The sequence below is a fragment of the Poeciliopsis prolifica genome, unplaced genomic scaffold (assembly GCF_027474105.1).
Source record: "Poeciliopsis prolifica strain line A6 unplaced genomic scaffold, Auburn_PproV2 SCAFFOLD003, whole genome shotgun sequence".
Classification (NCBI taxonomy): domain Eukaryota; kingdom Metazoa; phylum Chordata; class Actinopteri; order Cyprinodontiformes; family Poeciliidae; genus Poeciliopsis; species Poeciliopsis prolifica.
The window spans coordinates 8,301,077-8,316,511 of NW_026562378.1; the positions used below are offsets into that span (position 1 = coordinate 8,301,077).

At 38.9% G+C, this 15,435-nt stretch overlaps 1 protein-coding gene across 2 annotated transcripts; it reads right to left on the minus strand.

The window, feature by feature from the left end:
• Positions 1 to 1,258: 1,258 nt before the first annotated feature.
• Positions 1,259 to 14,131, minus strand: zgc:123305. 2 transcript variants are annotated; one of them, XM_055027469.1, is made up of 19 exons: positions 14,099 to 14,131; positions 9,013 to 9,213; positions 8,839 to 8,934; positions 8,505 to 8,740; positions 7,980 to 8,081; positions 7,006 to 7,898; positions 6,808 to 6,901; positions 6,167 to 6,348; positions 5,965 to 6,058; positions 5,819 to 5,888; positions 5,546 to 5,635; positions 5,349 to 5,398; positions 4,614 to 4,764; positions 4,369 to 4,517; positions 3,471 to 3,557; positions 3,146 to 3,298; positions 2,818 to 2,932; positions 2,517 to 2,620; positions 1,259 to 2,407 (listed from the first exon to the last, which is right to left on the minus strand). In XM_055027469.1, exons 2-19 carry the CDS (start codon positions 9,202 to 9,204, stop codon positions 2,257 to 2,259), a joined length of 3,009 nt encoding a protein of 1,002 aa, XP_054883444.1. In that variant the 5' UTR covers positions 9,205 to 9,213; positions 14,099 to 14,131; the 3' UTR covers positions 1,259 to 2,256. The 2 variants fall into 2 exon arrangements, with proteins under 2 accessions (XP_054883444.1, XP_054883442.1); XM_055027467.1 differs by lacking the exon at positions 14,099 to 14,131 and adding an exon at positions 13,622 to 13,714.
• Between the last annotated feature and the right edge of the window lie 1,304 nt (positions 14,132 to 15,435).

The window sequence follows — 15,435 nt, forward strand, 5'->3', positions numbered from 1 at the left end:
GGGTGACAGATGTATCATTCATTAGGTGCTCAATTGAAATTTCTGCTTGAGTTTTTCTTCTCGTTTAATTATTTACATCTACATCTTAGAAAGATGGGACTCCTGAGACCTCTGTTCCCTCTGTTTGACAGGACAACTCAAAACAATGCAACCCAAAGCAGTGTTTCTCTGTGAAGAGCTGTGTCTGCACTTTAAAGATTTGCCATAAACTTGTATTTCACAAATCATCCTTGTGTGTTTTGAATGTTTGTTGCTATGAGGTGTGATCAGACAAAATGTGAATTGGAAAGTGAACAAAAAGGAAACAGGAAATATCAAAGTAAATCTTTCGTCAAGTGTGGAACAGTTGCTGACATTGTTTTGTTGCATAAAACGTTTTGGATTATAAAGTGTGGTGTTGTTTCAAGGCAACACCACACTTGTGTTGTGTTGCATGATGCATGCGGAAAGACGTGATGAGGCGCTGTCTCAATAAACAGATTTGAATTCAATTTGCATAAACAGACCTTTCCAAGTGCCAGCAGGGATACTGCTGCTTGCAAGATTGTATTGAAATCGACCAGTTCTGAACTCATCAGGAACTTCTGGTAGAAAGCTTCAGGGGACCCGAAAAAAAATGAAATAAGCGCCCGAGAAAAAAAATCTTCTAAAGAGCGTTCAACTAACGTATCCGTTTACCACCAGTGCAGAGCTTAATCCTCAGACACACCAATGTGTTTTAAAGCAGAGTAGCAACGTGTCACAAAAATAAAAATCAAGGAGCTCATGGATGAGAACTTTAAATATCTAAAATTACTCAGATCTTATTCATACTGACACAATGTATACATTTAGATGGGTTTCTCAACAAAATATTGAAACTAATTAAAGTGGTATATTTTGGATCAAAACTTTAAATATTTAGGTTCATTGAAAAAAACGAGACCCAGATCCTATTCATATTCATCCTTCACATATATTCAGATGTGTTTGCCAACAAGTCAAACTAGTTAAAGTAGTTCATTTTTAACTTTTCTGTCCCATAGAAACAGCTGATACAGAGATCTAACACTAGTAAAGTTGAAACATTTCTGAAACAAAATACCTCTGTTCATCTTTAACCCTTTGACCACTATGGTATTTACAATAAATTCATTAAAAAACAAAGACACTCAGTAATAGTCTCCCCCAAGGACAGCAAGAATACTATCTCCACTTCAATAAAACAAAGTCCTGATTGTAAACATTTGTATATCATAATTAGCAACAACAACAAAAAATATGTATAAGTGGTTTTATTGCAAGTAAAATGTATTTACTCTGAATACATCAGTACACAACTACAATGTGGACAACATAGATGTTTTAAAATTATTTTTTCTACATTTGATTTACAGAAAAACTACTCAATTTTACATCAGCTGGACAAGAAATTATGCAAAAATAATAAATATGTACGACATTACCGTTAAGAGTTCACAGCCAAAATCCAACATCACTGTTGGTCTTGAATCTAATGCTCGTTTGTGCAGTGTACATTTCATGCCATTACAAACTTGGTATGAAACAGTGAAAAAATTGTGACTGGCATCGTCACATAGTGACCATTGAACAATAATCAGGTTCAATGGTCCTTCTGTTTGTCATGCACCATATTATTCAAATGGTGCATGACCTTTAGTCTTGGACGAGTTTGAAATATAGCTTTTCGTCCAAAGGATTGTGTTCTGTCCAGTATAGTGCAAATTCAAAGCTGTAACCGATACACAAACTGACTCATAAACCCAATAACATCAAACAGATCTAATAATTATGATTAATTTGATATGCATAAGCAGTTTTTGGTTTCTTGATAGAATAAAACTCCATATGCTATACAGTCCAATGAATTCACACACACAGATGGACGTGCGTGGTTTATGTGATCACACCTCCACTAGGTTCAAGGAAGGCAAATTATCATTGAATTATTCCTACAACTCAGGCATTACTTGGTGTGTGTTTTAAAGTCGAGTTCTTCTCTGTCAATTTTAATTCAATTCATCAGGTAATAGGTTAAAGAGGATTTTATAATCATGAAAACATTTAGTGACAGGAATAACTAAAAATGCTCAGGATATTAATTATTCAGTGGTTTTGAATCAAATAGTTTAATTGGGATCTATCTGAGTGTAGTATTAAAAATCAACAACTACTTCTTTATGTTCTTATCAAAGGTGGTTGCCCTGAGAAAATATGAGAATTTATGTCTATTTTGCGTGCAAACTGGAAGTTGGTCTATGTCAGTATGCTCATGTCCACTTCTGGCAGAGACTCCTTCCAGTAAGAGAAGCTACTGTATTCAGGACAGACCAAAATTGCAGCGTTATTGGTCTCAGCAGAGACCATGGGGAAGAAATGCTCAACCAGTTCAGTCAGGTGGTTATACCTGCAGAAAAAAGTACAACCAGGAGGTTAGAAATCTAACTAATCTGCGTGAATGTATGACAGCAAGTTACAAAAACGCATTTCCATTGAATTGCTTAGTTTTTACTTACGAAGACTTGTTGCCTTTAGACATTTCTTGGATAAGCTCTCCTTTTGGGTTGACTGTAAATATTTTGCTCTCAGACACTCCCACCCGTTTATAGGCAAAAGCATCCTGCAAAAAGCATTGGAGATAAGAAAAAATTTTTAACAAGTAAACCTAATTTTAGCCACCATTTTTCAAAATATGCAAGAACGTGTTTTACACCGTGATTAAATGTAAACCACACAAACCACAGTTCCTCAGGAAGACAGGAGGAACTGTCTTCCTGTCCTATGTAAGATTTGGAGTCACTCTTCAGTATTGCTTACATTCGTCCTGTTGCCGAAAGCTGCGTAGAAAGGTTGTTTGTGTGATCCGAACAAGTCCCTGATGTCACTAAGACAGGCGATCTTAAAAACCTCTGGCTTCTTCTCAATCACCTCCCTGCAAGAGTTGATGTCAACAGTCATCCACTACAAAAAGTTTCTTGAGTTAAATAAATAACTAAACATATATGCAATACTTTGCAAAGTATTTTGGAAAACACAAAAATAATGACTTTGGCTATTATTTTAAGAGGGCGTCGATACACTGTTATAAATTCGGCCTCTTGAATGGGAATGCGGACCATCTTTTGAGGATTTGAGCTGCTGTTACCTGTGTAGTGCTGAAAAGAGGCTGCTGGGAGCCAGCAGTACAGGACCTTTAGGAAGAACAGTGCCTTGGTCATTGACCCACTTTAAGTAGTCTTTGGTAATAGCAGCCATGCCGATAGCCCTCGCTGAACAGTACAGGAACTTGTATCCATTTCTGCAAAGAAATGAGCACCCAAAACTGCAATTCACAAAATGAATCATTACATTTGATCAAAAATACACAATGCATCATGTAATTTTAATTGTTCAAATAGCAGGACGCACAACAGAAAGTCATGATAATCCCACAGGTTGAGTTCCATTGATGTGCCCAACATTTCACATACTTGTGTATTTTGTGATAAAGTTTGGCAATTCCCTTGTGTGTCCAGTCTTTTCCAAACTGAGGTAGGATATGACCAAGCGCGTCGGACCTAGAAGAGACAGAGAGTGGAGCTTATAGCAGAAGAAAAACAACTTTTTGTCATACAAAAAAGAACAAAACAGACGAGGAGTACGAAAAGGTCACAAATTCTAAAGGACATTTTCATTCATATTTGAGGTTAATATCAACACTTATGTCAGTAGACGTAGAAAGGCATGACGCATGCGGAAAGACGTGATGAAAATGACACAGAACTTATAATGTTTGTTTAATGGGATTTAGGATGTGGAATTCTGTTCTTTTGAGTGAGGATGGGTTGTTGTTGTTGTCACTTTGGCCATGATGTTGCCATCTTATTTTATTTTGTTTCCATATTTAAGGATCAACGTACTGGAAATGAAAATCCCACACCAGTGGTCAATTATTTATGAACTATAACAACAAAAATGTAGAGAGGCTGCTATCAGAAGGAGCCACTTCAAGCATTCACTAAGTATGGTATGAGATTCTTTAATAATGTAGACAGAGCATCTGCACAGTGTCACATTAGACTTATTAGTGATATTACTGGATTATTATTGTAATATTTAAGAAGCGCTTGTCATTTTTGGCTCAGGAAAGCATTTCTGCAGCATATAAGGCATCTCACATACTTGACATTGATGCTAGAGAATTTATGCAATATGTTTCCAAGAAATCTTTGACAGCCTGGCTTGTCTGGAGGTCACTTTTCATTTGTTATAGAGTCAGAGATGTAGGAAGGTGACGGTTACCTAGAAAAACTTATCTTTCAACAGAATAGAAAGACAAAGCAATATTGATGAGGTTAATAGCAAGAAACCGTGTTTAACTTGGCCTACTTGGTGATTGTTCCATCAATGTCTGATATGACGACCCGATCGTTCCAGTTCCACAGGTAGATGGCAGCTTCACAGCGACAGGTGCCTTGATACTGTGTAGTAACACTGAATACCACTTTATTGGCTCCATCACGCAGATTTAAACTCTCCTGGCAGAGAAGAGCGGAGAAAAACGCATCATAGCACAAAAAGATCTCATTTAAATATGTTTGATGTTTTCAGGCAAAGAGTCAGGGTTGTCCTACTATCTCCTTGGAAGAGAGACGTAGTGATTTGCGGTAGATGTGGCTGAAGGACTGCGTGATGGATATGGAGTCTGAAGAAAAACTGGAAGCCATGTCAGCATTTTGTTCGAGCCTTACAGCTTCATCAGCTTCAGTGTTATCCAGTGGGGCTCTGAAAAAACAACAAAGGAAAATCACCGTTTGTGTTCGCCCGCCTCTAAAAACAGAGATTAAAATGTTTTTTTCACAGCAGCAACTTAGAGTGTACCTTGCAAATAAGTTAACATTAGCAACTGTACAGTGCCTTGAAATTCAAATATGTTTAAATATATTTCCACCATTTTATTCAAACACGTTTGTCTACTTGTCATTATGTATGTAATCTGGTTGCAAAAACATCCCACTATTAAATTTTTCTTTACAGATAAAATCTAAATAAAATACATAGCAATGTATTTGTGAAAAAGTTAAAGAGATGTGGATGAAATCACACAACGTCCCCACAACACTGATGACTTTTGGGTGTGTGAACAACTAAAGTAGCCAGTAAAGGTTAACATAAACATGCAAGGAATCCTCGCCAGGGTTTCCCACCGCTACCAACGTCATGCGGCAGTGAAACAGATGTGCAGCAGCAGGACTAGCCAGAACAGCACCAGCTGTTCTGGCTAGGTGCTGGCTGGCTTGGATCCTTCCCCAGGATCCAAGGTTTCCTGGGGAAGGATTATTTAATCACTTGGTAATGAGGTGACTTACTGGACTGTGGAAGAAACGCTTGCCAGTTGCTCCTCCTTTAATTGTTTTTGCTGAAGAGAAAAGAGCAGTCAGCATTCATCACCATTATGTCTTGTATGAAAGATATACTCCAACTAGAAAAGACGCATCTTTTCATGATTAACTGTGTGTGGTCAGTGCAGGCTGATGTGTACACACATGAAGACCTGAGGAACTACCTTGTCGTCCATTTCTTTGCGTCTCCATGAGAGCCACCAGCGACCAGGCTTTTTGGACATCCTGTCCTTCACCAGCTGCTCTACTGTACTCTTATGTATGAGACACAAGGAAAGAAAATTATTCTCTCTTTCTGCCACCAGGTTTTTACAAAATTGTAAGATATTCCATAACTTTGCTTAAAATTGAAAAAGCACAACAAAGGCGTATTTAATGTTTGAATTTACAACACATTTTTAAGACTTTAATGGTCAGGATTCGAAAAAATAAAATACCGTTGGTAGGTTCTTTTGGAATGCCGTCATGAACAGGATCATTGGAGCAGCCACTGCCCAGTTGTAATAGCTGAAAAACGTGTAAAAGACTTTAGCCTGGGAACTGATCAACTTCTAAAAACCGTATAATTATTTATTTCACTCACTTAGAATTTATGCAGATGACTAGACTTGGATCCTCAATGATTCCGGGGTTGTTGATAAAATCCTGATATGTCACAAGGTGCTCTGTAAACTTTTCTGAAGCAAAATGAAAAACAAACGTACAACAAAAAAAATAATAAATCAAATAGATCCTTTGCTGTATGAGCAGAGCTAACGACCTGACACTGGATGAATCACTCCTACCTTTGGAAATCTGGCTGGTGTCTTGTACTTTCCCACAAAGGGACATACTGACGTCCATGACGCACAATGTAGAATCAAACGGATTCTCTGTTCCACTGTCCACTGCTCCAGGGTCCACTGACTCAGGCGACAGGCTACCTGAGCCCTGTTCAGCAAACTGAGTTAACACTCCCTCTGCCTCCCTGTTGACAGGCAACAGTCAGTAATTTAGGTTCAGCATTTGCAATTATTGCAAGTTACTGTATCAGAATTATTGGCTTGTTCTAACACTGACGACTTAAAATAAGCTGCATATCTTTGCTGTGTCACCAATACGACTAATGGCAAATTAGAAACATATATTCTCATAGCCTTATTGTCTTTATTGCATACAAACGTGCAATAAAGGACTGAAATAAGTTGTTGCCTAAATTATCTTCAGAAAGAAGGTAATGTCTCTCTTTCTGCCACCATTTTTATTGTGCAGGTTTTTACAAAATTGTAAGATTTTTCTTTTTTTTTTTTTCTTTTTGCAAAATCAGTTTAGGTAAAAATGACTTAAGCCATTTCTTTAGGAAGGTGACAAAATATTATTTTCTGTACAGAAAATAGGTAGCAATTCCAGGTTGGAACTTGACTAAATGTGTCAGAAAACATGTTACGTTTTAGGGAAATAAAACTCCGCCGCCTCTGTGTCCAGAGTGGTCTGGTCATCCGGGTGAATATCCGATGAGCCTCCATGATGATTCTGTTTACCTACAACACAGTCACACAACACCGTGAGGAACAAATCCACCTCATGCATAAACAGACTCGTGACTTTAACCTAAAGAATTAACTTCATCGCTCAAATGCTTCACTTTTTTCCTCGTCCTGTTGTTCCAGTTTGGAGGATGCTTCGGAGGATTTCGCCATGTCATTCCCAGTGTCTGTGTCGGCAGCTTGTGATGCAGTAGTCGCTGCAGCTGAGCTTTCAGATGAATCATCGGTTGCTCTGAGTGTGGTATTGTCATCTTCTCCGACAGCGCTGGGCACTAATCCTCTGTCAGGAGCAGAATTTGTAGAATCCGATTCTCTCTGCTCAGATGAGACACTTTCTTGTCCTCGACTATCCTGGCTTGATTCTTGGAGTGTGCATTCTGCCATCTTTTCTGTCAGCTCTTTTGTTTTGCTCAAAGTTTCATTTTCAGAAACTCCTTCAGCAACAGAACTAACTTTTTCAGCACCTTCTTCGATTTTGTTGAGACAAATAACAATAGTCTCAGAAGATGAGTCTTTTTCAGAATCCACTTCAGTGGAAGAAGCACATGAAAGGAAATGGTCGCTGTGGTAGGAAAGTGTGTCGTGAAAGTTCTTCTTAGACAAAGAGCTGGTTTGCTGAGAGCTGCTGTCTAAAGAAAATGAGTCCGCCTTCGACTCTGGCTTCACGCAGCCGATCACCGAAGATGTGACCTCGTAGCCAAGGTCAAAGGACTCCTGTCTCTCAATGGTGTGGAAGTGAGATGAGACCTTCAGCTCTCCTGGTGTGTTCTCTGGGTCACAGGGCTGCGAAAAACAGGACAACCGCACGTCAGTGGGTTGGACTCCAACCGCAGCACAGGTATGGCATAAATGCGCAGCTCTGTCTGTGTCGGTGTGTTTCACCATGGGAAATCCTCCCCAGTTCCACTGCATTTGGAGCTCAGACACATCCTGGGCTTCATCCAGAACCTCAGAGTCGATCTTAGGAGAATCCGGCCGACTCAAGAAAACACTGGAAAACACACAGGAGATTCTCAAAACTAAAGAACGAACAAGAATGTTTGTTTAACGGAAAGTGAAACGCTTTTCTCACTTCTCTGGGAGCTCTTCGTCTGAATGAGGATCAACGCCTCTATTCTGTGTGGCCCCCAGTTCCTCATCTGGCTCCTCACGCAGTGAGTAGTACACTGATTTACTAACACGCAAAATGAAAAAAAACGTTAAAGATTCAACAACTTTGTTCAACTCAATCTGGGATTAAAGTCAATGTTAAATCCTGGCTCCCATACACTGAACTCCAATCTTCTGTCACTGAAACATGAGCTGTAGCACAGCTACAATCGAGTTAAAACTCATGGCCACAGCTTTCCACCAATAAATAAAGAATTATTCAAAACTTCATCATGAGCTGGTAGAGCTGGGTTGTCCAAAGAAAGCCTCTTGACTTTAAGCACTTTCTTAGGTTTTGTCTCTACAATAAATTAAATTTTTTTCAACTTAAATTTGATTACTTGGTTTATTTAAAATAATGTAGTTTTAATTTGAGCAGCACTGTGAAAAGTTTCACTCAGTCCGCTTACCAACCATTCAACAACATCTGTACGTTTTACTGTCTGACCTGGTCAGCAGTGCCTGAGATGAAGCGCTCTCCCACTGAGCAGCGTCAGAGTCTTTTGTACTCTCCTCCTTGTCTTTTTCTTCTGACGAGGAGTCGGCTTCGCCCCTCTGCTGATTATCATAACGCATGTGTCTCCGCCGCCGCTTCTTCTTGCGAGCTTCGGACCCCTCGGCGGTCACATCCGTCTCCTCAGGGGCCTCCAGAGGAATTGGGGAGGTGCACAGATGGGCTGGGACCTAGCACAAAAGAGAAGTAGAAAAAAAAAACACAAAAAAACTTTGACATCAAAAAAGTGTGATTTCGCTAAAGCGGTCTCTGACGTCGTTCAGTTTACCTCCATGTATTCTTCTTTCTCCACAAAGAAAGCCTCGCCATTATCTCCGAGCTTCATATGCAGGTCGACCGATTCTCCGTTTACCTCGATGTCGACCTAAAAATTGCAACGTACGGTTCAACGAGAGATGACAGAATATTTAGGCAGAGAGTAAGGTATAAAAAATGTACTCACAATTTTCTCTTTGGAGCGCAACACGCCGAGCTTCCCGAAGCGGATGTGAAACGGCGAACATTGGTAAGATCCATCAGGCTGCCGCACCACGATGACATCGATCCCTCCGGTCAGGGTGGCCGGGTTCAAGCCGCGGTACAGCTCCTTCACTGTGACAAACACGGTCTCTGCGAGCTGGCCCACAATGTTCATGGTCTGTGACTACAAAAGTAAGAGAAGAAAAACAAGCAGTGAGAGCTTTTAGGCACAGTGAGTGCAATGACAAAGCAAGAAATAGTTTTTGCTCTGCTCTTTGGTAAATGCTGCAGTCTGTACCTGGTTAGTTGTGTTTCTGTTTGCTTAATCAAATCAAATTTTATTTGTATGGCACATTTCAGCAGCAAGGCATTTCAAAGTGCTTTACATCATAAACACAAAAACACAAAGTCATGCAACACAGAATAAACAATACATTGTTGCATATTACGTTTCAAATGCAATTCTAAACAGGTGCGTTTTTAGTTGAGATTTAAAGGAAGTCAGGGTTTCTGCTGTTTTACAGTTTTCTGGAAGTTTGTTTCAAATTTTTGGTGCATAGATGCTGAAAGCTGCTTCTCCTCTTTTTTTTTTTTTGTTCTGGTTCTGGTGATGCACAGCAGACCAGAACCAGAAGACCTGAGAGGTGGGGAAGGTTGACACAACAACAGCAGATCTTTAATGTATTGTGGTGCTAAACCGTTCAGTGATTTGTAAACTAACAACAGTATTTTAAAGTCTATTCTTTGAGCTACAGGGAGCCAGTGGAGGGACTTTAAGACTGGTGTTATGTCTTTATCTTTCTGGTTTTAGTGAGAACTCGAGCAGCAGCGTTCTGGATCAGCTGCAGCTGTTTGATTGATGTGTTGGACAGGCCTGTGAAGACGCTGTTACAATAATCAATGCGACTAAAGATAAATGCATGGATCAGTTTCTCTAGATCTGGCTGAGACGTTAGTCCTCTCATCACACAAGTAGAAAAGAAAATACCAGCAAGAAAGTTCTAAGCTGCCGAGTTAATTCAAAACAGCACAATGTCCTGCAAGCTGGTTTTTCTATTGTCTTGGGTTAAGCCATATTGACCTTTGCATCAGGTCTTGACTATGATTAATGGTCTGAAGGTCAACAAACACGAGTTCAGATGTGATCCTGTGAAAAGATGCAATTGTTTGTCTATCAACTTGATTACGTAAAAGGATTCACTAGGCGGGGCTCCAGTGTACACAAACACATGGGTCAGTTTTAAAGATGTGAAAACATGTTGGGGAGATTCAAAAATAAGTGCCATTACATTGGCTCTTCTCACCAACAAGCCAAACGAATCCAACTGTTACCAGCTTCAAAAAGACAAAGCAGAACTTTACTTTTGACCGCTTTCAAGCTCACCTTGAAGATGGATAGTCCACTTCCAAGTGACAGTACATTGCTAGACTGTCAAATTAGCTTTCAAGCTATTTAAAACCAAGTATGAAGTTAGGCTTCCTACATGCAATAATATCAGGGGGGTATCCAAACTCTTGATCATAAAAAGTAAACCCTCAGTGAAGCAAAGTTGGTTTCTTGATCCTTTTGAGCTTCCAACCCCTCTCTAATGGAAAATCCTAGCAACCTTTGGAAATCACAGTTAAAACAAGCATCTACACATGAAGATTATTGATTTAGTAATTCTTGACAAGCTAATAGCAAATACAAAATACTAATCACCATAATGATGTCCTATGCTTTTTTAAATAAAGCAACCTCGTCTTAAAGTCACTATTTTTACTTCTTGTAGGCTTTAAAGAGAAATCTGTAATAGCTGAAAAGCTATTACGAGATTAGAGATTATTTCCACTGATCTGGAGCAGATCCTGAGTCTAAGTCTTACCCAGAGAGAAGGATGCAGATGTTCCCTCCCAATCCAGCCAGGTTGCCCTGACTGCCTCTCCGCCATCAGCTTTCCCCCCACTTTATAAACTCACAAACTGTCTCAGGAAATTTTGCCACCATGTTCATCTGATGATCCTCAGAACCTTGTTTCACATTCTGCTCCACTGTCTCGAAAAGCTGATGAACGTGTCTCTGTGAATGTCGGCCTACATATCAGTAGGTTGGACAATTTAAAGACGAAGTTCTAAAAGCCCGCAGAGCTGAGCTAGACTGGATCATAAGAGACGACAACGCTCTACTCGTCTCTGTTCTGTGGTGAAAATACATATATATGGTGATCTATATGAGAGAGTCCTAGTATATTCATACACACACTCTGATGCTTCCTCTATCTCACATAGCACACACACACACACAGTCGCTTCACATGACAGCTAGACCAGCAGTTTCTGAAAGCCTCTGATGAGCTTTTCAAACACGCTCACACGTAGACCACACACATTCTGGTCGCAACCACAGCTCTCTGGGCCGTCAAAGACCAGGGGGACTCTGCAGCAGGCATGCTGTCTCACAGAAAGGGTTTCACATTAGGATGGACATCTCTGCCCGAGCTGCCTAGAGACGTCAACAGAAAGGTAGGCCTCTCAGGAAAACAACAGCACATGAGGAGATGAGGCTGTACACACAACCGCAACTCTGGCCGATCACATGGCCGTGCAAAAGAAACACAACTACATGTTTAGCTCACCGCCTCATTCATCATAAATAACTTAAAGTGATAGTTGATTGTTGTAACCAGGACGGCTGTGGTGTGCTGTGGAAACAATAAAAGAAAGCCCCCTGCAGCGTAAACAAGAGAGGAAACAGTCACAGTTATAAGTCCAATTTTGCTTTCGGATGATTCTGTCGGGAATTTTCCAGATGGCGCATTTGCTCGAGCTTTTCATTCACTTCTCAGAGGAAATCAGCTGGATATTGTATTGTAAAGCTGCAGCTATCAATCATTGTTTTACACATCTTATTGTCCTATTTACAGAGCCTTGCAAACATTTTCTTTTTTTTTTTTTTAGCATTTAGTCAAATTACAACCAAAAACTTCATTCTACTTTACTTGACCTTTTGTGTAACAGGACAACATAAAGTACAGCATAACAATAAACAGAAAGAAAAATGATGCAGGGTTTTCAAAGGTTTGTCCAATCAAAGCAACTCTAAAGTCAAAAGATTTCAATGCAACCGATTGCTTTCAAAAGTCACGTAATAAGTAAAGAAATGGAATCCGTAATTTAATCTCTATAAAACTACAGCTTGTCAGTAAAGACCTCATTGGTTTGCCTTTGAACAGCATCAAGACCAAAGAGCGCCTTGGTTGAAACATTGCTGAAATGTTTCTAGGGTACGAGTCATTTATTGTTCATACACATTTACTTTAGGAACAGAGTCTCAACATTGTCTTGTGTTTTTACAAATGAAGTACTTGGTTTACTTTAAAAATAAAAACAAAAAAAAACAATTAATGCCAATTAGAATAAGAGTCATTGTTTCAACATAAAGTATCAACATTTTGGGGGATTACTGCATGATGTCAGGGATGTGTGTTGTTTTTATGGAAAATTAAAACAACACAGATTTTGTGACAATTTTCAGAAAAAAAAAGTTTTTCCAAAAGTGTGGAAAAAGCAACACAAATGTTGCTTGGGGTGCCTTTTGCATTCCCCAAGAAACATTTTCAACAATAAACAGCTAAATTCGGAGTCCTTCAAAAGCCTCCCTCTAGTTCAAACATAAAATTATCCAAACAAATACAAATTGGTGAATATTTTGAGAACTCCCAAAACAAACTAAACAGAGAGTTGTGAACTATGAACGAGCACAGGTGGCTACTTCCTGTATTTACCCCTGAAATTAGAGCGCAGACCTGGAAATATCCTCAAATCTGTGGATGTTAGAAAACCACAGGGATATGTAAATTGCTGTCCTCAAGAGACATGCTAACCTCTACCACCGACAATTTTTCTATTTGCATTTACCGTCCAATTCCTGGTTGGACGGTACTGTGAACTTTTTAATGACACACAAAACTTCTGTAGCGAAAATATCCATTACCGCAGCTGCTAGTAGTTATTTTTCTGTTGTTGTTTTTTTTGCCTAATAATATCCAGGTTGGAGAAAATGCCCAAGGTTCCAACAGCGAACTAGAAATATCGGGAGATTTCTAAATGTTGGAAAAACACGATCACCTAAAAAGACACCATGAACATTTCCTTTCATTGACTGCTGAATTAAGTGAACTGGTGCACTTAAGGTCAGATGCTTTACAATCCAGTTATTGCTTTAGACTTAAGGATAGTGGGTGCCATGTTAGAGGTAGTAACACAGCAATTTATTTTTTTATTTTCTTATGACACCATGAATATATTACTATCCTCACACAACCTTAAATTAAAAACTCAAGTTTCCCATTGATTGGATTATTCAACTTCCTTTTATCTACTCCTTCCCCGGAAGAACTATTATCTATCAAATCAATGACTTCATCTTACTCAATTCATTTCAAATTCAAAAATACCTTAGAGAAAACGCTCAAGTTGTAAATAATTTAATTTAGAGACTACTACTATTTCAATTAATAACAAATATAATTTTCAAAAGATAAAAAAATAAAATAAATAACACTCTTTGCCATTAGACAACAAAATGGGTAACTTTAAAGGTAACCACATACTTTATCTGAAGCCGAACGTCAAACGAAAGGGACTTTGGATGACGTCTGGTGGAGCCTTAAGACAAGGATGCAACAGAAAACTTAACTTCCCTGACTGTTACATGTTTTACTCGGGCACTGAGTAACTCACCTACTTCACTACACTTCATTCAAAGCCTACAGGAAAATATATATATATACAACACGTTCTCTTCAACGAAGCGCTCCGCTTTCCCCCCTGAACTTCATTCGGTTCGCTTCGATGAAAACAGAATTCCGACCGAGATGAATCACCTCCATTTACCACTTTTACGAAAAAACTTGGGAGAGCACGTCGGAGAGAACAACAGGAAAACTTTACAAACTGACAAGACTGTCACGGCTCGCTCGGCTGTGGCACTCCGCGTGTTTTACATTTGCTACACTTCTCGTACGACACCTTTTTTAAATTTTTTTTTTTGTTATCGGCGTTAACAGATGAGAGAAAAGACAGCTCACCTTTCGGGCTTCTCCTCACTCTGACGAAACGACCATCTTCCAACTGTACTGCGCATGCGCTTTCTCAAGTCAACCTCTTCAGTAAGCCAATCAGAAACTCGAGTGTTAAAACTGTTCCGCCTTTAAATGTAAATAGTAAACAATACATGAAACAAGGTCTGACACGCATCAAGAAACCTCGTCAGCTATTGCAAGAGACAAATAATCTTAAATTTGTGCATTTCCTTCATCTTTCTGGTTTACTTAAATATTCCATCTGCCTTTGCCTGTTAGGCGATGTCCAAGATCATCAGACAAATTCCAATATCACAACCTACCCTGTTTTTAATTAGGTAGGCAGGTGATGTGAAAATACAATGTGCTGTGATCAAGCACATTTTCTTTTGTTTCATATCACTAAATATTATATAACCTGTCTAACAAACAATCGGAGGGTTGAAAAGATATGAGAAGTCTAAACACCACACCTAATCTGAAGATCTTCAACAACAGATGAGTAAGAAAGAAAGTGTTTCTATGAGCCCAGAAAGGATTATGAACCCATTTATAAGGCTTTGGGGTGCAGTGAAACAAATGAAAGTCATAATCCACAAATAAAGACAACCTAAACATTGTGATCACTCCCATTGTTCCCATTATTGCAATTGTTCTTCCAACCAGTTGTTAGTTCTTTGGGGGTCAGTTACTTAAAATAGGGCCAGGGTGTGAAATTATTACCTCTTGTCATTTTAACTGTTTGACCGTCTGGAACATTGAAGTAAGGGAGTAATCAAAAAGGTCAATACACCTAAAAAGAGTCAAAACTTTTGTCGCAGTACTTTATATTTCATTAAAATTTTCTTTCAGCTTAATGCGATCACCATACCGCGGTTTGATGAATTTTAATTTGAATACTAATGTAGCCCAGTAGATGGCGACATTGCACCACAGGTGAACCTGATTTTAATGAGCACGCGGTTGGACATTGAATGTATCCCCTTTATTGACAAAAAGGGTTTAATTCTGTGTTTCTAAATACAAATATTGTCATTTAAACGATATTCTATTAAAACATGAATCCGATTATTATTGGTGAGTTAGCAATAGATCTAAAAAGAGAAGGGAACAACGATTTATTAGTTATACACTTAAGTCACACTCATATGCAAGTAAATGTTCATGTTTTAGACAACTGTATTTTATTTTTCTTAACAAAAAAACAAAAAACGTGCAAAATGTATTAAAGACCCGTGAAAGAAAGCTGCGTTAAAGTCTTAACATGATTCTGCCCAAACAATGAGGGGGAGAGCTTATATTTTTACAAAGAACTAAAAAAAAAAAAGAATCAGTGACATTTA